The sequence below is a fragment of the Gopherus evgoodei genome, chromosome 5 (assembly GCF_007399415.2).
Source record: "Gopherus evgoodei ecotype Sinaloan lineage chromosome 5, rGopEvg1_v1.p, whole genome shotgun sequence".
NCBI lineage: Eukaryota > Metazoa > Chordata > Testudines > Testudinidae > Gopherus > Gopherus evgoodei.
The window spans coordinates 62,100,043-62,123,517 of NC_044326.1; the positions used below are offsets into that span (position 1 = coordinate 62,100,043).

At 41.4% G+C, this 23,475-nt stretch overlaps 1 protein-coding gene across 3 annotated transcripts in view; it reads left to right on the forward strand.

Moving 5' to 3' along the window:
• The first annotated feature begins 14,493 nt into the window (after positions 1-14,493).
• PDLIM3 (PDZ and LIM domain 3) overlaps positions 14,494-23,475 on the forward strand; it is a 42,321-nt gene continuing 33,339 nt past the window's right edge. The window contains exon 1 of one of the 3 annotated variants that reach the window (XM_030563839.1): positions 14,494-14,872. In XM_030563839.1, the coding sequence (XP_030419699.1) occupies positions 14,780-14,872 (93 nt within the window). In that variant the 5' untranslated portion in view covers positions 14,494-14,779. The remainder of the gene's footprint in view (positions 14,873-23,475) is intronic. The other 2 variants (XM_030563840.1, XM_030563841.1) reach the window with 2 other exon arrangements.

The following is a 23,475-nucleotide window of genomic DNA, read 5'->3' on the forward strand; positions in this document are numbered from 1 at the left end:
ATGAAATAGTTTGATTTTAGCAAGGGTTTTGACACAGTCCCATATGACAATCTCATGAGCAAACCAGGGAAATGCAGTCTAGGATAAATTACTATAAAGTGAGTGCACATCTAGTGGAAAAACAATACTCAAAGTGCAGTTATCAATGGTTCACTGTCAGTCAGGGAGGACATATCTAGTGAAGTCGTGCTGGGCCCAGTACTGTTCAATATTTTCATTAATCACTTGGATAATGGAGTGGAGAATACACCTGTAAAATCTTCAGATGACACCAAGCTGGGAGGGGTTGCAAGCATTTTGGAGGACAGGATTAGAATTCAACATGTCCTTTATAAATTGGAAAATTGGGTCTGAAATCAATAAGATGAAATTCAACAAAGACAAGTTCAACATACTTCACTTAGGAAGGAAAAATCAAATGCATAAATACAAAATGGGGACTAACTGGCTAGGCTGCAGAAAAGGATCTAGGAGTTACAGTGGATGACAAATTGAATATGAACCAACAAAATGATGCAGTTGCAAAAAAGGCAAATATCATTCTGGGATCAGGGCCAGCGCTTCCATTAGGCGATCCCAGGCAGTCGCCTAGGGCACCAGGATTCAGGGGGCGGCATTTTGTGTGCTCCCCATGGGGAGCACAGGAGCTTCCGGTTCCGCTCCTGTCCCGCCGCCGAAGAAGGACCTTCTGCCGACATGCCCTGGAAAACAGCAGCAGGCAATTGAGCAGCTCAATGACTGCCACTGTCGCCTGCGGCGTTTCGGCGGAGGGTCCTTCTTCGGTGGTGCGATGGGAGCAGAACTGGAAGTCCCCACGCGCCCCGTGGGGAGCGCACAAAATGCTGCCCCCCGAATTCTGCCTAGGGCCCCAGAAACCCTGGCGCCACTCCTGTCTGGGATGCTGTAACAGTAAGCAATTCTGCACCAGTAAGTAAGGAGTTAAGCAGCTGCTCTGGGCCCAGGCAGCTCACCCTGCTATACCTGCAAAGCATGCATCACTTGGAGGAGGAGATCAAAAGGAGAACAGGCAAGTCTAGTGGGCCAGCAAATAGTGGAGGTGAACAGGCTTACACTCTGAGTTACTGGGAAGGAGCACTATAGGAGCTCCTGCAGCCTGAGGGCTGTACTGTTGTTGCCAAACCCAAAAGGAAGAGACTTGTGATTCTCAGGAGGCCTGAGACTTTATTTTTGATTCCAGTTATTTAATGTCTACTTTAACTGTCAAGAAAGAGGGGACTGGAAGGAAGTGATCCACGGAGGCAGCAGTATAGCACTTTGGGGATGTAAGACTTCACTGCTTACACTGGGCCCTGGATCAGAACATGGTGGAGACAGTAGGCCCAGGTTTCCCTACTATCTCCCAGAGAGTGTTGAATGCAGAAGCCTACCCCTGATATGAGAAATCTAAAGGAGAGAAGCCCATGAGGACAGAAGGGTCAAGATCCCAATACCTCAACCCATGGGGAGACCCAGGGCTCTTCTCTCCTAACCCAGAGGGCAGACTAAACATGTCCTGGCTGAAGGGCTGAGCCACAGAAGGAACTGACTACCACAAGACCAGCATAGCTATCAACATGGGGCGCCAGAAAAGACAAGAAACTGCCAGGCCTTGCGCAAACACTGGGTGGCACTATGGAGTTCTATCTCCATAGTCATATATAAGGCATGGGGGGTGATTGTCCTGCTAAGATAGGCATTGATGAGGACTCAGTTGGAGTACTGTGTTCAGTTTTGGGCATGACAAACTGGTGAGAGTTCAGCGGAGAGCAATAAAAATGATAAAAGATTTAGAAAACCTGACCTACGAGGAAAGGCTAAAAAACTGCACATTTATTCCTGAGAAAAGACGACTGCACGGGGGGGGGGGGAGAAGGGGGAGAAGACAGGACCTGACAATCTTCAGGTATGTTAAAGACCGTTATAAAGAGGACAGTGATCGGTTGGTTATTCTCCAGGTCCACTGAACGCAGGACAAGAAATAATGGGCTTAATCTGCAGCAAGGGAGATTTAGACTAGGTATTAGGAAAAACTTTCTAACTATAAGGATAGTTAAGGGAGGCTGTGGACTCTCTGTCACTGGATGTTTTTAAGAGCAGGTCAGACAAGCACCTGTCAAGCCCTCTCTCCATCCACAAGGAGGTAGAGCATGTATACTCACACTATAAATTCCCCATGCTGCCCCATCAATTTCACTCAGCTCTCTCCTGAAGTGACCATCTCCAGGACCTGGGATAGCTCAGGCTATGTCTACACTACAGCATATGTTGGCATAACTTGCATATGTTGCTCAGAGTGTGAATAAATCACCCTTCTGAGTGACATAAGTTAAACCAGGGTGAACTGTACTATCTCGGCGGGAAAGCTTCTCCCACTGACATAGCTTCTGCTGCTCATGGGGACTGAAATAGTGAAGCGTACGAAAGAGCTCTCTCCTGTTGACTTAGAGAGCTTACAGAGGCACAGCTGCATTGGTGCATCTGTGCCACTGTATACTCTCTAGTGTAGCCATGCTCTCGGTCTCTATGCTCTGTCAACTCTTTGCTGAAACTACCAACAAGAATACCAGTTAACACCAAAGGTGATCATGATTTTGTGATGTAGCCATCAGTCTACTGGGATCTGGATTTAAACCACTAATTTATTTCAAACAGGCCAAAATACAATTCTCAGATGGTCACAACTGTCAGTCTACTATTTCACATTTGAAACTGGATTATAAATGTCTTGGGATAGAGACTAAGATCCTGATCCCTCCCTCTGTTATGCATGTGGTTAACTTTATGCATGCAAATAGTCCCATTGGTGAATAGTCACACGGAATTCATTGAGACTGCACATACGCATAAAGTTACCTACGTGTATTAATAGGACCTATGTCATAGATGTATGTGGGGCCACAAACGCCAGCATTCAAAACATTTAATTTATTTAAATTTAAAATAATAAAGATTCCTATCCCTAGGTGCCCTTACATAATTAATCATACAATACAGACAATTAAATTAAACCTCAGAAGCACTGAAATCAATTCCACAGGACCTTGGCCAGCTAGCCGCCTGCCCCCTTCATCATCTAGGAAGCACATGCTTTGCCCTCTCCAGAGACCCTATCTTTTGCAGTGTGCCTGCAAAGTCACCAAATTTGGGTTATTTCAGAACAAGTGAGGGAGCAAGTCCCAGAGTCCTGAAGCCCTGATAGAGAATGCTCTAACAGTTTTTTTATAATGAGGGGGACCAGCTTGAACAGCCCTGCTGGACACAGCTACGGCAGTATGACAATGGTAGAGGCAAGCCAATGGTTTAGGCCAGTCCTAGGCCATTAGGGCTTTATAGAATATGACCAACACCTTAAACTCCACTTGGAGATCAATGGGCAGCTAGTGCAGGTCCCAGAGCAATGGGGTCATGTGCTCCCAGTGAGATGCCCCCTTCAATAAGAGAGCATATACATTCAGCCACAAGCTTCAGTCTTTGAGTAGTTTGAAGGTGTAGTCCCATGCAGACCACATTGCAATAGTCTAATCTTGAGGTGACAAAAGCATAGATACCAGTGGCAAGGTATTCTATGGAAAGAAAAGGTCACAACCTTCTAGCCAGACACAGATAGTGAAAAGCTGACTGGGTCACTACTGTAATATGATTACTAAACAGTGTCTGCATATCTAAAATCGTTGATTTGTGGACACCATTAATTAATGGCAGATGTACTCTCTCAACCAAAGTGGCTGATCTTGCCTCTGTCAACTCCTCTGACTACTTCCATCCAACCCATCATCATCAACTCAGCTTAGCTGTCAGAGGTGCTGACCTACATCATCTGAATCACACAAGATGAAGACATACAGCTGGATGGCATTTGCATACTGAAAACACCAAGCCACATATCCCATCACTGCCCTCCTAACAGCCCTATATTCACACTGAACAGGAGGGGTAAGGTAATGGTCCCCAGTCAGGGTCTGGTTGGGAAGCATGGCCTAGTAGTCATGGCCACAACACCAGACTGACAAGGGGGTTGTGGGGAGGGGAGCCCGGGCCCTCCCACTCTACTGGGCCCTAACCCAGAGCCCTTCAGGCTACCAGTAACCTAGCATCCAAGACTAATTAAGACTGTCCTCTCTGGGCCTCTTCCTCTCGTCTTCCCCTCTGGGGTCAGCTCAGTCTAAGGCCTTAGCCTGGTTGGAAAATCCAAATCAACAGAAACAAGAGGGAGTTGCCACTGTCCATGGCCACAGTATACATCCCTCTCTGCTTGTCTCTGCGGAAGGTCCTCCCTTCCCTCAAGGAGGAGCCTTTAGGTTTCCCTTTGCTCTGCTCTGCTTTGCTGGAGCTATGTAGGGTGACCAGACAGCAAGTGTGAAAAATCGAGACGGGGTGGGGGGTAACAGGAGCCTATATAAAAAAATTTTTAAAAGACCCCAGAATCAGGACTGTCCCTATAAAATCAGGACATCTGGTCACCCTAGAGCTATGGGCTGCAGGTCTGCTCACCTTCAGCTCTGCTCGCCAAATGAGCTAATTCCCTGCCTTTTTAATTCCTCCAGCAGATGCAGCAAGTGCGGTGGGCATGGCTGGCTGAGCCCAAAATAAGCCCTTCTTGCTCAGTGTGGAGTTTGTACACCCCATCACAGGTGACAATAGCACACTGCAGCACCACACGCTTGAGCTCTTTAGAAAGAAGAGCAGTAGCCCAAAACTACCTGTTGAGATCTCACTGAGAGAAAAGAACAAAGCCACTCTAGAGCAGCCCTATCCACTCCCACTAGATCCACACAGGGCCGGCGCTTCCACTAGGCGACCCTAGGCGGTTGCCTAGGGCGGTAGGATTTGGGGGGTGGCATTTTGTTGCCCTTGGCAGAAATTCAGCAGCAGGGGTTCCCTCTGCTCCGGGTCTTCGGCGGACATTTGGCGGCGGGTCCTTCACTTGCTCCGGGACCCGCCGCCGAAGTGCCCCGAAGATGTGGAGCAGAAGGATGCCCGCTGCCGAATGCTCAGAGGAGGAGCACTGCCGCCTAGGGCAGCAAAAACTGTGGCCCTGCTCCTGGGTCCACAAGCAAGCCAGTTCCACCTCCTGACCCATGGAATTAAAGGGAACTCAGAGCATAATACTACCATCTGGGGCCAGATTTTTCAAGGCAGTTAAGCACCTAACTCTCATTGAAATCAATGGGAATTAAACATCTAAATATCTTTTAAAATCTTGTCCCTAGTCTTCATCCATCACTTGGTGGTGGTCAACCAAATAATAGCAACCGCAATAATATTCATCAATGCACAATCATCAGATAGTAAATTTCCCTCATTACTCGTCAGGCTGGATTAGAACAGGTGACCTAAAAGTGTAAGGTTATTATCAATCAACCCCCTGAGCCCACTAGCCTTCCTTAGCATCCCTTTTGTAAACATGCTAAATATCTCTACCCTTCAAAATCCAGCCAGGACCAATCACTATATATTATACACAAATGATTAAACAATCATATATCAGAGTAAACAATTACTCCCATTATTTGGTTTAAATTTAATTTGTGTACAAATAAAAACCTGCAATTTTATCAAAAACAAGTGAGTTGTTTATAAATGTTATTGTACATTTGCTGAAAACAACAGGCAATATAAGTGGAGTCTAGTGAATTATTTTTAATACTTTTCAAGAGTATTTTTACCTACCTCTGTAGTAAGTTATGTAATAGATTAACCTAACATAACTGAAAGACAAATATATAGAAATTAACACTTAGATATTCTAGTTCTCATACTACCTTTTTATTAGAGAACTGTTTAATAGCTTCCTTACATAATTTTAAAAAGTGTGTGTATGAATGTTAATTCTCTGAGCATACAAACTAATATCAGACATTATTCTGATCTGTTGCCCAGGCACAAGCCCTTGCTAGTTTATTCCAAACTAACTCTTCTGGAATGAGCCTGCTCAGTTTCCAGTGCCAGAATGGGCTTTCACTTTAAACCAAATAAGGCAGCAGCTTGCCAAACTTGGAGATGACGTTTGATTCTAGCTATTAACATGGAGCTGAGCCACTGATGACTGTATGACTAAATTGACACATGATTCCTTACTTACAGCGAGTGTTATAGTCCTAATCTAATAGTTTATCAAATTTGCTATTTTCTGTCAGAACATAAAAACAAACTTCCAGGTACATTTCAATACACTAATTAGATAAAAAATGTAATTTCCATTCAGAAAACCTACACCTTGTAGAAACACATCTCCCTTTTAAATCAAAAATATAGAACTGCTTTGTAACTTAGTTATTAAATACAAAAAACACATTTAAATAAAACCAGGTTTGAAACACAAACTAACAACAGAAAGGAAATTCCCATGTAATGTTATAACTATATCCTTAACTCGTGATAAAGGCACAACAGAGATATTGTCAGGGTTGGTAGATTCAAAATTTCAGGCAGTCAGTACTATGATAATGGGATAGATAGATGGATATTTGATGTATTTGTATCTGTTTGTAAACACAAGGAAGGGTTGGGTTTTCAAAGGAGTCTAAGGGCTCTAAGGGTATTAGGTGCTTAAATGCCAATGAACTTCAAGGTGAGTGAGGCATCTAATTCCCTTAGGGACCTTTAAAAATCCCAGCCATATTTTACATGTGCCTCTTTCCCTTCCTTCACCATATACTTCAGTGTTCTTTTTTAAAAGATATTTTTAAAAATCAGTGTCCAAATCTTACACAGCATGAAAGCCCTACAAAAACCCAGCGTGCTCAGAAAGGCAACATTGGGTTTATTTTAATAATTCAGTTTCTAGCTTCTCAGTTGTTTAGAATAAAATCACTTAGAAATAATATATTTCACAAATTTACAAAAAATGCCATGTCAGCAAAATGTTATTTTTGCATTTAATATTTCTTTGTTAATCTATGACAGACCTTTAATGCAGGCCTTAAAAAACTCCAAGATGCCTACTCACCACTGCAAAGTGACACGCTTCCCATGGCAAGTAAGAGAGGGGTTAAGTCTTCAACTTCTGCAGGATTTTAAGAAAAAAATCTAGCCCCTATGGTTGCAAAGTTGAGCCAAATATAAACCAATATAGTGCTGTCTTCCTACAGACTGCTCCAGTGAATTCCAGCATCAGAATGAAATTAATAAGAATCTGATCAGTTTCAGTCTTCCTGTTCAGAATCTCTGGGTAGCAGGAGGAAGCACTGGAGCTATGCACAAGGGGGGAAGACAGGAAAAGTAGAGATTGGTGCCTGGTCTACACTACATAGGCCTGGTCCACACTACACGTTTAAACCGATTTTAGCAGCGTTAAACCGATTTAACGCTGTACCCGTCCACACTATGAGGCCCATTATATCGATATAAAGGGCTCTTTAAATTGGTTTCTGTACTCCTCCCCGACGAGAGGAGTAGCGCTAAAATTGGTATTACCATATCGGATTAGGGTTAGTGTGGCCGCAAATCGACGGTATTGGCCTCCGGGTGGTATCCCACAGTGCACCACTGTGACTGCTCTGGACAGCAATCTCAGCTTGGATGCAGTGGCCAGGTAAACAGGAAAAGCCCCGTGAAATTTTGATTTTCATTTCCTGTTTGCCCAGCGTGGAGCTCTGATCAGCACGGTTGGCGATGCAGTCCCAAATCCAAAAAGAGCTCCAGCATGGACCGTACGGGAGATACTGGATCTGATCGCTGTATGAGGAAACAAATCTGTTCTATCAGAGCTCCGTTACAGAAGACAAAATGCCAAAGCGTTTGAAAAAAAAATCTACAGGCTACACAGTGCTGCGTGACAAGCGTAACGGGAAGCCAGAGACTCAAATGGACGCTCATGGAGGGAGGGAGGGGGTACTGAGGACTCCAGCTATCCCACAGTCCCCAGCAGTCTCCGAAAAGTATTTGCATTCTTGGCTGAGCTCCCAATGCCTGTAGATTCAAACACATTGTCCGGCGTGGGAATAGCTCATCAATGTACCCCCTCCCCCACCACCACGTGAAAGAAAAAGGAAAAAAATTGTTTGACTTTTTTTAATGTCACCCTATGTCTAGTGAATGCTGCTGGTAGACGCGATGCTGCGGCAGTAAAGAGCAGTATCCACTCCTCTTCCCTCCCTGGTGGCAGACGGTACAACATGCTTGATAACTGCTGAATATCCCTGGCTGGCCTCAGGGGTGCCTGGGTAAAAATAGGAATGACTTCCGGTCATTCCCATTAGATGGGACAGAACGGCTGGTAACCGTCTTCATCATAGTCACTGGGGGCTGAGCTCCATCATGCCCCTCCCTTTCCTGTGTAAAGAAAAGATTCTGTCCTGCCTGGACTATCATAGCAGTGGCATGCTGGGCTCCTCTCCCCCGCACTGCTTAATGTCCTGCCTGGACTGTCATAACACGGGGAGGCTGCCTCCCTCTCATTTTATCTCACTAACAAGTCACTGTTTCTTATTCCTGCATTCTTTATAACTTCATGACACAAATGGGGGGGGCACTGCCATGGTAGCCCAGGAAGGTTGGGGGAGGAGGGAAGCAATGGGTGGGGTTGTTGCAGGGACACCCCCTGTGAATGGCATGTAGCTCATCATTTCTACGGGATCTGACACGGAGCAGCTGTGCTCTCTGATACACTGCTTCTCTAGTACATTTGCCCCATATTCTAGGCAGGACTGACTCTATTTTTAGAAACCATAAAGGAGGGATTGACTTGGGGAGTCATTCCCAGTTTTGCTTTTGCGCCCCCAGCCGATCTCAGCCAGGGCCACCCATGATAGCAGCAGACAGCACAGAAGGACAGATAACCATCATCTCATTGCCAATTTACACAGGCAGCAAACGGTACAGAACGACTGATAACCGTCTCTGCTATCATGCAAAAGCAAATGAATGCTGCTGTCTAACGCTGGAGTATCGCTTCTGTCTGTGGCATCCAGTACACATACGGTGACTGTAAAAAAAAAAAAGCTGAACGGGCTCCATGGTTGCTGTGCCATGGTGTCTGCCAGGGCAATCCAGGGAAAAATGGCGCGAAATGATTGTCGGCCGTTGCTTTCCCGAAGGAATGACTGATGACATTTACCCAGAACCACCCGCGACAATGGGCTCTCAACCCAGAATTCTAAGGGGCGGGGGAGACTGTGGGAACTATGGGATGGCTACGGAATAGCTACCCACAGTGCAACACTCCGGAAATCGATGCTAGCCTCAGACCATGGACACACACCACCGAATTAATGTGCTTAGTGTGGCCGCGTGCACTCGACTTCATACAATCTGTTTTATAAAACCGGTTTATGTAAAATCGGAATTATCCCGTAGTGTAGACGTACCCACAGTTAGGTTGACGTAAGGCAGCCTTGTCCCGCCAATGTAAGTGCTCTCCTACACAGACATAATAACTCCAACTCCACCGCCACAAGAGGCGTATGTCGGGTTTTTTAGGGCAATGCAGGGTAGGTCTACACTCTGGGGCTCAGCTGACCTAAGTTATGCAATTTCAGCTACATGAATAAAGTAGCTGGAGTCAATGTAGCTTAGGCTGACCTTTTGCTGTGTCTACACTGTGCTGAGTTGACAAGAGAAACTCTCCTGTTGACCTATCTTATGCTTCTTGTTCTGGTGGAGTACCAGAGTTGACAGGAGAGCAATTGGTGGTCAATTTAAGATCCGCTAAACAAGCCCCGGTGGGTAGCTCGCCATGCGTCAATCCCCCCATAAGTGGAGACAAGCTCGCAGTGTCTGTGTAAACACTGTGTTATTTACATTGTCTGTTGGCTGTCTTGTCAATTTCACAGCTGCTGCCTGATGGCTCCCAGCTCAGGGAGCTGAGAAGCCTGGGCAGCTGGCCCCTGTTCCCAGCCAGGAGCTGAGACTCCAGGTGGGCTACTGCCAGGGAGCTGTGCTGAGCTAAGAGCACTGGCTCTCAGCCCACCCCCCTCCTCCCCACACACACACTTCAGTCGGTGTCCTAGTGAGGACACATGTCACCAACAGAAGGAGGACAGTGTGGTCCACTGCTGTAAATACTGCGGTGGCTATAAGTCAACCTAATATAGGTTGACTTAAATCTGTAGTGCAGACATGCCCTGACAGAGGATGTTGTAGTTGAGTCCCACTCACATTCACACATGTGAGAGAAAATTACTGGAATTCCTTCCCCCTCTCCCTCCCAACCACATATCCACTTGCAACAGCCAGTGGCTGGGGGAGGTGTACAATCACAAAGCTCAGCACCCTCCCTCTCCTCACACCAGGGCATGACTAGAGTACCAGAGCTCCCGTCCTTCACTTCAACCAGGGAAGAGAAAGAGCAGACAGTACTTCAGATTTATCAGGCACCCACTAACCAAAGACTGATATAAAAGATCAGCAGGATCCAAGTTATTAACTAGTTATGCACTCTATGTCATTATGAAAAAACTGTATATACTGTATGCAAAGAGTCACAGTTTATTTTAAATTTAGTAACACTTACTAATCAATATTTTAGAGAGAACATAGATATATGTAATGTTTTTAAAGTCTGAAGCAGGAAATATGTTATGCACTGGCTGAAAATTCTAGCCTTTCACCTGTTAAAATCTGGGTTTAAAATACATACTATTTCACACATATAAATGATTTTCAGAGTCTCAGGTTAGTATTCTCAGATGGCTATTGGTCAAATCACACAAACATTGACTCAGTTTAGCAATTTATCATGACTAACAGGTAAAGCTCACAACTAGGATAGAAGTTTGTTACAGTTCAGGCATGGTGTAGAACAGGGGTCGGCAACCTCTGGCACGCGGCTCGACAGGGTAAGCACCCTGGTGGGCCGGGCCAGTTTGTTTACCTGCCGCGTCCACAGGTTCGGCTGATCACGGCTCCCACTGGCCATTGTTCGCCGCTCCAGGCCAATAGGGGCGACAGGAAGTGGTGCAGGCCGAGGGATGTGCTGGCCGCAGCTTCCCGCCAACCCCATTAGCCTGGAGAGGCAAACCGCAGCCAGTGGAAGCCGCAGTCGGCCGAACCTGCAGACATGTCAGGTAAACAAACTGGCCCAACCCGCCAGGGTGCTTACCCTGGCGAGCTGCGTGCCAGAGGTTGCCGACTCCAGGCGTAGAATGAGAAGACCATATCACGTGCTCTACATGTGCCTCCTATGGACTTTGATACAGGAAAATATCTCTGAAAACTGATAGAACAGAATTTTGCAGGCTCAGAAGAAGAAATATGATCTACATCACACCTTCAAATGTGCATTGGGCTGACAGAAGAGACATCTATTTGGCACAGGCATCAAACTAAAGACTACCCAGCAAAGTCAGAAAAACAGGTAAGCTGGAATGTTTGAAGCAAAAACTGCAATCCAAGAAAACATACTTTGATCCAAAGGAAGCTATTAGTAGGCAATCACATGACACAGTCATGACAATAAAAGATTGCACTTTTATGGATAGGGAAGCTATATTTCAAGACTGAATACTAATGATGTCAAGAAAACAAGCAAAGTTATTGCACTAAAAAGAGAGCCACTTATCTATATAGTAATTGAAGTTCTTTGAGATGTGTGGTTCATATCTGTATTCCACTATGGGGTACACATGTGCTCCATGCACCTGAAACTGAAATTTTTTTTGCTAGGGTCCATAGGTCCACACCTGCACTCTTCTCTTCAAGCACCAAACTGAAGGCATAAGGGGAAGTATGGACCAAGTGCCGCTCCAGTTCCTCCTCTACTGCAAATCATGAGTAAAGGATCTGAAGCAGAGAAGAGCAGATAGCGGAACAGAGACAGGGACTACACAAAGAACTTCAGTTACTATATATATATATATATATATATATATATAAGTAACCTTTTTTCTTTTCCCCAGTGCTGGTCCCCAGGCACTGTGGATGACTGACAAGAAGTACTTATTAATGAGAAGGGTGTGAGGATCTTTGCAGTACTGATGACTGAAGGACCACCAAATCAAAGGGATGCATCAACTGCAGAGGCTTGCACTAGGGCAGTGGTGGGTAACCTGCGGCCCATCAGGGTAATCTGCTAGCAGGCTGCCAGACACTTTGTTTACATTTGCACAGCTGCAGGTTTGCCATTCCCAGCCAATTGGAGCTGCGGGAAGCTGCGGCCAGTACCTCCCTGTAGCCCACATCGTTTCCTGCAGCTCCCATTGGCTGGGAATGGCGAATCGCAGCCACTGGGAGCTGCGTGCAGCTGTGCAAATGTAAACAAAATGTCCAGTGGCCCAGACTGATTACACCACTGAACTAGGGCACAATGTCTTGTGAAAGTATGGCCAGAGGTCTACAGTGCTACTTAATAGATGTCAATGACTGGCACCTCACGAAGTGAGACTACGGAAGCTGCCTTGACTCTAGTGACTCAGAATGACTATTTGCATCCTGAAGTGTTAAGCAAATCAACTAATAAACTAACCAAATCATTCATCAGAGAAGAGTTATCTGTTGAGCAGATTCTTTAGCAAGCCATGGATATTTGGAGAGTTATAAGAAGGCTGGAAAAAATATGTAAAAAGAAGTCAAGAGTGATCCTGACAATGATCAAAGTCTATCTTCAGTCTCTAGCATAACAACAAACAATAACAGAAAATATGTAAAGATCAAAAGTATAATGAAGCCATGGGCAATAACCAGATGTAAATAATACATCTTGCAAGAAAAACTGGATTTTCTAAAAGAAATAAAAAATTATGACATCAAGGAAATACAGTAGATGTAATATACTGGCATTTTAGTAAAACATCTAATACATTACATTAAAAAAATCTCTTATGAAATGGATTAGAACTAGTTTGGATATGAGCACTGTCCTGTGGACTTAAAACTGATTGATGGACTACAAACAAAGAGTAAATATATAGGGTAAAATACATATTCATGGCGAGCGGAAAATCCAAGAGAGGGGATTCAGATTCCAGTCAAGTTCTATGCCACATCCATCATCTTGGTATCTGAGTATCTTGTGGAATTATCCCCCTACCTTCCTACTTGACATCCTATCAGGAGGGGCTGTGGTATGCTTCCTTGTTGAAAAGGGCTGCTGGGCCACCCAGAAAGTTGACAGATCCCTAGACAACTGGCATCACCTCCCCCTTTACCCCTCAGGCTCTCTGGGTGCTCAGAAGAAAAGATGAAATCTGAGGAAATTCTCCACAAAACCAGAGGGATGACAATGCGCACCACTCCCCGCTCACCTACAGTTTCTCCTGGTCCACCTTGTTATAAGCACCTTCCCCTGAGTGGACTACAGACCACACGGATAGGCCTCCAAAAAATGGTGGGGGAGCATAGTGAAGTGGAAGCAGTGAAGTCCTCTGCCATGGGGAATGGGAAATTTTTCCACTGAGCTATGAAACACAATCTGGGCCATTATTATCATTAAGTCAAATCCTTAAATCTTTACCCAGTTTTCTCTTTGTCTTTACTCTGGCAAAACTCCAACTGATTTTAGCTGACCTTTTGCCTAATTAAATAGAATTTCTACTTTTCCACTGTATCTCAATACAAGGGCTAAGCCCTCAGCAGCAATAACAGAAAAGTGATGTGGAGTCAAGGCTGTCAGTGGAGAACTGGAACAACAGGAACACTTGCAGACTAACCTTGCTAGTATAAGATACTCATGGGGAACTATTCCAGTACAATGGGAAAGGAAACATCTAAGAACAGCACCACTGGAAAATATCTCTTTTACAGTCAGATACAAAAGAAATGTTAGTCAAGATAAAGCAGAAAGATGGAAAGAAAACATCATCTGCTGCAACAGAACCAACTGGGAACCAGAGTGAGCAGCACAAACTGAATGTACCTGTATAAGAACTACAGAGTCCAAGACAATGCCAAAAGAAAGAGAAGTGGTTATCTATTACACTAGTTGCATTTTTGTTTCCAAGTCTATGTATAAGAAATGTCTATGTATAAGAAATATCTATGACATTGTTAAAAATTTTCAAGCGAGCACAAACATTTTATATGTGTACACTGTACAAAACATATAGCCCAGTGGTTCTCAAACTTCCGTATTGGTGACCCCTTTCACAGCTCTGAATGCAACCTGCCCTTATAAATTAAAAACACATTGTTTATAATTAATATTATTATAAATGCTGGAAGTGAAGCAGGGTTTGGGGGGGGAGACTAACACCTCATGACCCCCTGAAAAAATCTTACGATCCCCAGTTTGAGAACCCCTGATATAGCTGAAAACTTCAAATGAAGGGCTAGAAAGACTTTGTGGTCAAGTAAATGACTATATCACAAGCTGACTGAAATGCAAAATGATCATTCAGGAGGGAAAAAGCTCAATATTAAATATTTCTTTGTTAGGTGAAATGTTGATGATGCTGTGGTATGGTTAAAACAAAGACAGTGCTGTAATACAATCACATCATCAAAAGTGAGACCAGGTTGCTTTAAGAGAGAAATAGGAAGCTGTAACCTGAAGCTTACTGAATGCTGGGCTGGGCGGAACACTGTGAGGCAGCAAATAAAGTAAATCTATTCACTGTAAACTCCACAGAGCATCCAGACTGTTTTACCAAAGTTGGTACTCCCCCTGTGGATGGAGGAGACAAGAGACGAGTGACATCATACAGGAGAAGGGATAAAGTGCTGTTTCTGCAGCTGTGGGATGAGAAAAAACTTCTGAGGCGTATAAAGGATCTGCTGCCCTGTCCAGCAAAGACACTGCTGACAGGATCTTTATTCCTACAGCTCAGCCTTCAGCTCCCTTTACCAAGCTAGGGAAAAAAGAAAAATAATCCAGTAATAATAGCTGTCAGAAAACTGGTGTACAATGCCACAGAACGTCGTTCTCCCAGGACCTGCTCCTTGGGGATTCAGGCTGACTGGAGGGATAGATTTTAACCAGCCTTTGATTATAACCAGGGTACGTGTTCTTTTCCATTTCCCTTTTATTATTTTTAACATTGTTTTAATTTTTGCTCTTTGACTTTTCTTGAGTGAAGCAATAAACGAGTGAACTAGCTCCAGGTTGCATTTATTACTGTTATTCAAATTTAGTAGTTGCTGAAAGTTAATTCTGAAATGATTTGTGTGTGTGTGAATTTTAAAGAGACTGCTTTGTCAGGCAAAAAGGGCTTCATTTGACTCCTTCTCAGATTTCCAAAACAAAATTCCCGTGTCAAGGAGACACTGGCAAGGGAAGAGGACAGTGTGATTTCCCAAAGCACTGATATTTTCACTTTCCAGTTTCGGACCCCCCAGGGAGCCAGAGACCAGCCTAAGATACTGACCATATTGTAGCTCTCATCAGTTCCAGTAACTGGCCCATATTATCCTTGGGAGAGAGGGGGACTTAGCAGCTGTTCCTTGTGGCTGGATGTTTGTACACTAATCTTCATGTCAGCTTGAGTTAAGAAGATTTTGAAATACAAATCTTTATCTAATTCAAGATCTGTGTGTTGTAAGCAAAGGCCATGCTCCTACAAATGTACAGTTCTGTGATTTCATTTATTTTACATCAGTGATTTATTACAAAGTTATTCTATCATGAACAAGCAAGAAAAAAAATCCTATGCATTAACTAGTGGCTTTTAGTGATATTCAATATTAATCTCTTATAGTACTTCACATTTAAAGAGGATTAAGAACACAATCCCTCCTCTTTTTTCGGTATTCTAAGATATTATCCTGAAAACTGGCATTTATTTCAGAGGCTGTCACTTAATAACTGCAATGCACAAAAATCTATTTTCCATTCTTAAAGCAATAGCAAAACATATTTTCTGTCCATTAGGTAAACTTAGTTTAAGTATATATTGCTGAATAGGGCTTTACGTGACATACATCAAATACCAGAATCAGCATTCTTTATTTTCTGCCGGTTTACAGTACTTGCACATACTGAAAGCATGTTTCATTATTCTCTTCCACCTCACTAACATAGTTTTGGAAGTAGTGCATTGAGACTCAGAATTTAGACAATATCTTAGTGCAGTATTACGTAAGTGTCAGAACTTGAAGAATATATACTGATGATGATGCCATGCAGTCAAACAGGATTTGCGGAAATGGTAAGCACCAAAATTCTACTGTAAATTACCCTAGTATAAATCTGAAGTAACTCCATGTAAGTCAATAGAGTTACTCCACATTTATACCACCATAACTGAGATCCACTTTTGCCCTTAAAATATAATGCTCTTAATTTGCTTGATGTTATATAAATGTATATGATAAATGTTTGTTGTATGTGACATGAAAATTCTGGAGAAAAAAAATATGTTGCGTAAAAAGAGTGAAAATGTCTAGATGTATTGGGACTTTCATTGCCTTTTATGGACTTACAAGGGGAAAATAGTTTCCATTATCTCTAATGAAAAATATTTTAGCAGTGTCTGGTTTATATTTTCCTTTTGTTTAGATTAAGTGCAATGAGGTTTAAAAACATACTAAAAAAAGATAAATTACATTTATTGTAACTTTCTGAGGAATAAATAATTTTGCCATTGACTCATCATCATACCTACAGAGTGCGTTGAGACAAAAAAGCTGCTGGTTTGTAGCAAAATGTCAATGCTCATTAATCACGTGTTTCAAGTTGAAGAACTGTTGATATTATAAAATACATTAGGAAAAAGGAAATGTTTAAAGTTACTTGGCTAGAGCTCAGGAATTTTAATGATGGATTTGTTTGATATTAATGACCCTTTCCTGCTAATCAGATTAGATTTTTTTCATATATTTGTTCGTGTCCAATACTGCAAAGTGCTGAGAGTTTCCAGCAAATTAGTGAGCATTCAGACTCTCAGGTGGTGCTCAGATCCATGCAAAACTAGGTTGAAAAGCAAAGGATATTCACTCAATTTACATAATGAAAAGTAACACCTATTTATTCACACTTCAATTAGCATAATGACAAGAAAAAATTATTCCTCAGAAATACTTTTTAAGGATTAAAATAGTAAGCAGTAGGATGGTTGATTAATCGCAGTTAACTCATGTGATTAACTCAAAAAATTAATCACAGTTTTAAAAATTAATCACAATTAATCGCACTGTTAAACAACAGAATTTAACAATAGAATTGTTAAACAATTCAAATTTATTAAATATTTTTGCATGTTTTTCTACATTTTCAAATATACTGATTTCAGTTACAACACAGAATACAAAGTATATATTGCTCACTTTATATTATTTTTATTACAAATATTTACACTGTAAAAATGATAAAAAGAAGTAGTATTTTTCAATTCAACTCAAATAAGTACTGTAGTGCATTCTCTTTATCGTGAAAATGTAACATAAAAAAGGGGGGGAAATTGTTACAGAACTGCATTCAAAAACAAAACTGTGTAAAACTTTAGAGCCTACAAGTCTGCTCAGTCCTACTTCTTATTTTGCCAATTGCTAAGACAAACAAGTTTGTTTACATTTATGGGAGATACTGCTGCCTCCTTCTTAATTACAATGTAACCTGAAAGCGAGAACAGGCTTTTGCGTGGCACTTTTGTAGCCGGCGTTGCAAGGTATTTATGTGACTGATATGCTAAACATTCGTATGCGACTTCATGCTTCAGCCACCATTCCAGAGAACATACTTCCATCCTAATGATGCCTGGTAAAAAAAAAATGTGTTAATTAAATTTGTGACTGAACTTCTTGGGGGAAAATTGGATGTCTCCTGTTCCATTTTACCCGCATTCTACCATATATTTCATGTTATAGCAATCTTGGATGACGAACCAGCACATGTTCATTTTACGAACACTTTCACTGCAGATTTGACAAAATGCAAAGAAGGTACCAATATGGGATTTCTAAAAATAGCTACAGAATTCAACTCAAGGTTTATGAATCTGAAGTGCCTTCCAAAATCTGAGAGGGACGAGGTGTGAAGCATGATGTCAGAAGTCTTAAAAGAGCAACACTCCGATGTGGAAACTACAGAACCTGAACCACCAAAAAAAAAAAAATTAACCTTCTGCTGGTGGCATCTGACTCAAATGATGAAAATGAACATGTTCACTCTGCTTTGGATCATTAACATGCAGAACCCGCCATCAGCATGGACGCACGTCCTCTGGAATCACGGCTGAAGCATGAAGAGACATATGAATCTTTAGCACATCTGGCACACAAATATCTTGAGATGCCAGCTAAAACAGTGCGATGTGAACACCTGTTCTCACTTTCAGGTAACATTGTAAACAAGAAGTGGGCAGCATTACCTCTTGCAAATTGTAACCAAACTTGTTTGTCTGAGCAGTTGACTGAACAAGAAGTAGGAATGAGTGGACTTGTAGGCTCTAAAGTTTTATATTGTTTTATTTTTTAATCCATTTTTTTTGTAGATAATTCTACATTTTTAAGTTCAACTTTCACGATAAAGTGATCGCATTACAGTACTTGTATTAGGTGAACTAAAAAATACTATTTCTTTGTTTTTTTACAGTGAAAATATTTGTATTCAAAAATAAAGTGAGCAGTGTACACTTTGTATTCTGTGTTGTAATTGAAATTGAAAATGTAGAAAACATCCAAAAATATTTAAATAAATGGTATTCTCTTATTGTTTAACAGCATGATTAATTGTACGATTAATCACTATTAATTTTTTAAATCGCTTGACAGCCCTAGTAAGCAGAAACTGATAGTTTATTGCATCTTTCCAATTATCCTTTTGACTAAAATCTTTAGCCAGATGTAACAGCAGTTGGCTATAATCCTTATTCAATCAGAGAAAACCTTTATTAGTGGTGTAATAGAGTGATGTGTAAGACTATCAGGGATCATCGTACACCTGTTTAGAGAACAGAGGTCATCTCAAAAACTCATGCGTGATTTACCTAACCAAACACAGTCAGACTATCCTCTTGAGTGTTTCAAGCAAACGTAAAACCACAGAGTATGATATTCAGGAAGGGCTAAAGTATAGAAGTTAAATGAATGTGTTTATTTGCAGCACATAAAGATATAAAAAGCAAGAAGCAAAAAATTAACAAGAAAAATGAAAACAACTGCTGACATTTTTGGGACTTAACTTACCTACATTTATGTTATGTCCATGGAACCATCCAAAGCCCACTGACTAAAGCCAATTAAATTATTTCAATTTGCTTAAGAATAGGCCTTGAGTGTGCCTGGGTGGAAGGGGGGAAGAGAGAGAGAGAGTGTCTGTGTGTTGAGGGAACAGTTGTGATAAAAAGAATAATGCATCCTAAGAACTTAACTCCCTTTAAACAAAATAATTATGGATAAGTGTAAAAATGATGTTTGAGGGAGCAGGAGATACCTTCATCAGCTTCAGAGTTTCACGGTCTTAATGTTCTGCTATAGAGCTGTACAGCTCCTCACTATATATACACACATTACTTCTCTTTCACCTATATACATTTTCCTGTAACACAGATGCAGAGACTGTCTTTTTTATTCTCTTCAAAAGAGGTGGATTATGAAGTATTCATAATTCAGTGTCCCAAAGCAATTTACAAATCAATATACAGATTAAATGCACTGCAGAAAGAAAATATTTTTCTCAAAATCATATAATTGAAGAAAATTACCCCACATGAGTAAAGTTGTTACCTAATCCACAAAATGTTTGCATATCTGATATATGTCCCTATTTTCCTCTTTATTTTTTTAAATCTGAGAAGGGATTTAGATTCACAGCACACTAGACCAATAAACACACAATACTATGGACTAAATCCTCTATCATATCCCCCCCCTTAGTTGTCTTTTTCCAAGCTGAAAAGTCCCATATTATTAATCTCTCCTCATATGGAAGACGCTCCATATCCTTAATCATTTTTGTTGCCCTTTTCTGAACCTTTAGCAATTCCAATATATGATAGAGGTCTATACAATCATGACTGGTTTGGAGAAAGTAAATAAGGAAGTGTTATTTACTCATTCTTAAAACATAAGAACTAGGGGTCACCAAATGAAAATAATAGGCAGCAGGTTTAAAACATATGAAAGGAAGTATTTTTTCATACAACGCACAGTCAACCTGTGGAACTCCTTGCCAGAGGAAGCTGTGAAGGCCAAGACTATAACAAGGTTCAAAAAAGAACTAGATAAATTCATGGAGGATAGATCCATCAATGGCTATTAGCCAGGATGGACAGGGATGGTGTTCATAGCCTCTGTTTGCCAGAAGCTTGGTATGGGCACCAGGGGATAGATCACTTGATGATTACCTGTTCTGTTCATTCCCTCTGGGACACCTGAGACAGGATACTGGGCTTTTGGAAGACAGGATACTGGGCTAAATGGACCTTTGGTTTGACCCAGTATGGCCGTTCTTATGCGGCTTCACTCTACTCTTGCTCATACCCTTGGGGGAGAGAGATTTATGTTGGAGGGGGCAATAGAGCATCTGACTACTAAAAACCCATTTTTCTAACCCAGAGGATCACACCTAAGGTATCCTTAGCTAGGAATTTAAAGTTGGTTCAGAAATGTAGAAATTCTGTCTTTCCTTTCCTTCCCCACTCCTGATGCATTTTTCAAACTACTGAGCAGAAAAATGCCACAGTGAAGAATTGCACCTGTGCTGCTATGAATATTAAGTCCACATGCTGTGTACTTGACAGTTATCTCTGACAGAGACTGCTATGTGATAGAGAATAGATCTAATGCCTTGGACTTGTTATATCAGAATGGGGAAATGGTCCATTTAATCTGATATCCTTTCTTTAGCAGCAACCTTTACCTGACGCTTTAGAGGAAGATGAAATCTTCCCAAATGCACTAGTTGTTCATTACTATAATGTGATGGGAGGAGATTCTTTCTTGACCACAACTGAAAGTCAGCTTTTTGGAAGCATGATAATAGCCCTTACATTTTTTATCTAACTAGTGTAACTGCAGATTTTATCCTTATTTATGAGCCTAAACAGTTTAAATCTTATTTAGCTAGTGATCTCAATTATATCCTATGGTTTTGAGTTCCACAGCTTAATAATAAAGTACGCATAAAATATTTCTTGCCATGCATGGAAATGTAGCAGTGTAATACCTGTAGAGACAATACAAGATACAGTTTCATTAGCATTGACACAGTGGTATTGGTACATTCCATGCTTTTAATGGAATCTTTTCTTCTTCAAGAATACAAGACATAGTTAATCTGTCATTTCTTGGGAAAATGTATTTAAAAAATTAAAATCTCAGTGAGCAATTTTATATGTGATGTAATACTTAAGAACTAAGAAAGAGTGCAGTGTTTTTCTGGGCAGTTACAGAATGCTTTCATATATCACAGAAGAATAAATGTCTTAAGTACTAGAAAGTGCAGGAATCTCCCATAAATACACTGCCTGGCAGTGGAAGCTAGGGATATTTGGAAATGGATAGGCAAAAATTACATATAATGGTCTGTTCAGGGCACATTGCAGAGACTATTCTGTCTCTGAAGGAATTAATAATTCTGGCTCTGATACCACCTGCCTGACAAGTCATCAGTGCTGGCTGCAATGACAGGAAATGGAATTCAGAAGCCAACGATTCTACACTTCATAATTTATTATTATTGTTATTCCAGTAGTGCCTACACTATGCTAAGGAAGAGGGATTTGTCAAAGGAGAAAACAGTGATCTTAAGGATCAGTTCAAGAGAACGTTCCATGAAAGAGCTGATAAGGGAAAATTTTCACAGGGGTCTATGAGAGAAGAAGATAAATGAGCAGCCTAGGCGGTGACATGATAAGAGAAGACCAGGTGCAGGAAAGCCTGAATTTTGAAGGGCCTTGAAGGTGAGGACAAGAAGCTTGAGCTTTAGACAGCAGAAAAATGTTCTTGGAGGGAAGGGAGGGGAGTTAAACAGCAGAAGAAATAATTAGATGGTGTAAGAAAGACATTTCTAAATAAAACATCTGTCTCTGAAATTTTTAAATCTCTCTCATGTGTTTGCTTATGTGTACACATAACACATGTGTACATACACACTTGTGTGAGAAATAGTGAGAGAAATAGTGGAATTCCAAATTTGAGAGATGACATGGTTCTACCTCCTATCGCGTTCTACAGGCAGCTTCAAAAGGACTTAATTCTATGAGGATGAATTGTGCCAGTAATGTATTCACTTTACTATTTGGTAGTTTATGTTATATTGTTTTATCATGCAAGTAAAAAAGTACTCCTGTATCAAAGGTTTAATTGAAATGAAATGGATTTCTAGAAGATAGTAGCTTTATAGACTGGAATTGTATTGGGAAAGGCAAAAGATATTCCTTTTGAGGAAGGTGTGAGTAATATGCACATTGCCCTCGGACAGGAAATACTATAGGTGGACAGACAAATTATGCATCTTTGTAACCTCTCTCTTGCAGGGTTTTTAATTCCATGTTTCCAAATCAGTGTTATGAGATTCTCTTTAGGATAAACTTCCAAAATACGAATTTTTAGACTTGTTTAGAGTAGCAGTCCTCCAAGTCATCCTTTTGCTTTAATGTTAAGTCTCTCTCCTTAATCTAAACAAATAGCCTCAAAGGCTAGCTATCGAGCAATAACATCACATTAGAAAGCAAAAACATCAAGAAAGTAGAACAGTTCATCTATCCAGGCACCACCATACTAGCCAATGGAGACCTCAAGAAGGAAGTGACATCAATAATAGGAAAGACATCCACACCATTCACCAAACTCAACAAGGCATCAAAATCAAGGATATACAGCACCAGAAGAAAACTGAAAATTTTCAACTAAAATAATCTTAGTATTAACATATAGCTGCAAAAGCTGGAAATCTACTAAAAAGTGAGACAGAAAACAAGACAATTTCAAAAATCAATGTCTATAAAAAATTCTGGACACTGAATGGAAAGACTTCAACATCAACAAAGAGATCTGAGAAATAACCAACCAGCAGCTCATCTCCACCAGAATCAGAAGAAATCTCTAAACATATCTGGGGCATGTACATCACATGCCAATATGCAGACCTCTACATAAAGTTGTCAAGTGGAAACCAACTGGTGTGAGAAAACGAGGGTACCTATGAGAATTCTTAAGGAGAACCCTTCGTAGGGAGGGCAGAACAGCTGTTTTCCACACCATATGAAAGCAACAGCAAATGACCGGGAGGTACGAAGTAGACTACTGTCTGTCCTGTGTGCCAACATTGGCATGGGAAGGATGTAATGTAATGTAAAAACAAGTGTCCTAAAGAGGCAGAGAGAAGGCCACTAAAGATGCCTGGGAATATCATTGAAAAAAACTGCAGATCATTGGAAGCCCAAAACCACGTACAAGAGACACATATTGTCAGAGAAAACAAGGCTGGAGGTCTTTATATTCACTGTTGTTGAGAGGAGGGATCTTCCTTCCCCAATACTCTTACAGACTACGGCAGTAGTTCTCAAGCAGGGGTACACAGAGGTCTTCCAGGGGGTACATCAACTCATCTAGATACTTGCCTAGTTTTATAACAAATTACATAAAAAGCACTAGCAAAGTCAATACAAACTAAAATTTCATACAGACAACGACTTGTTTGTACTGCTCTATATACTATAC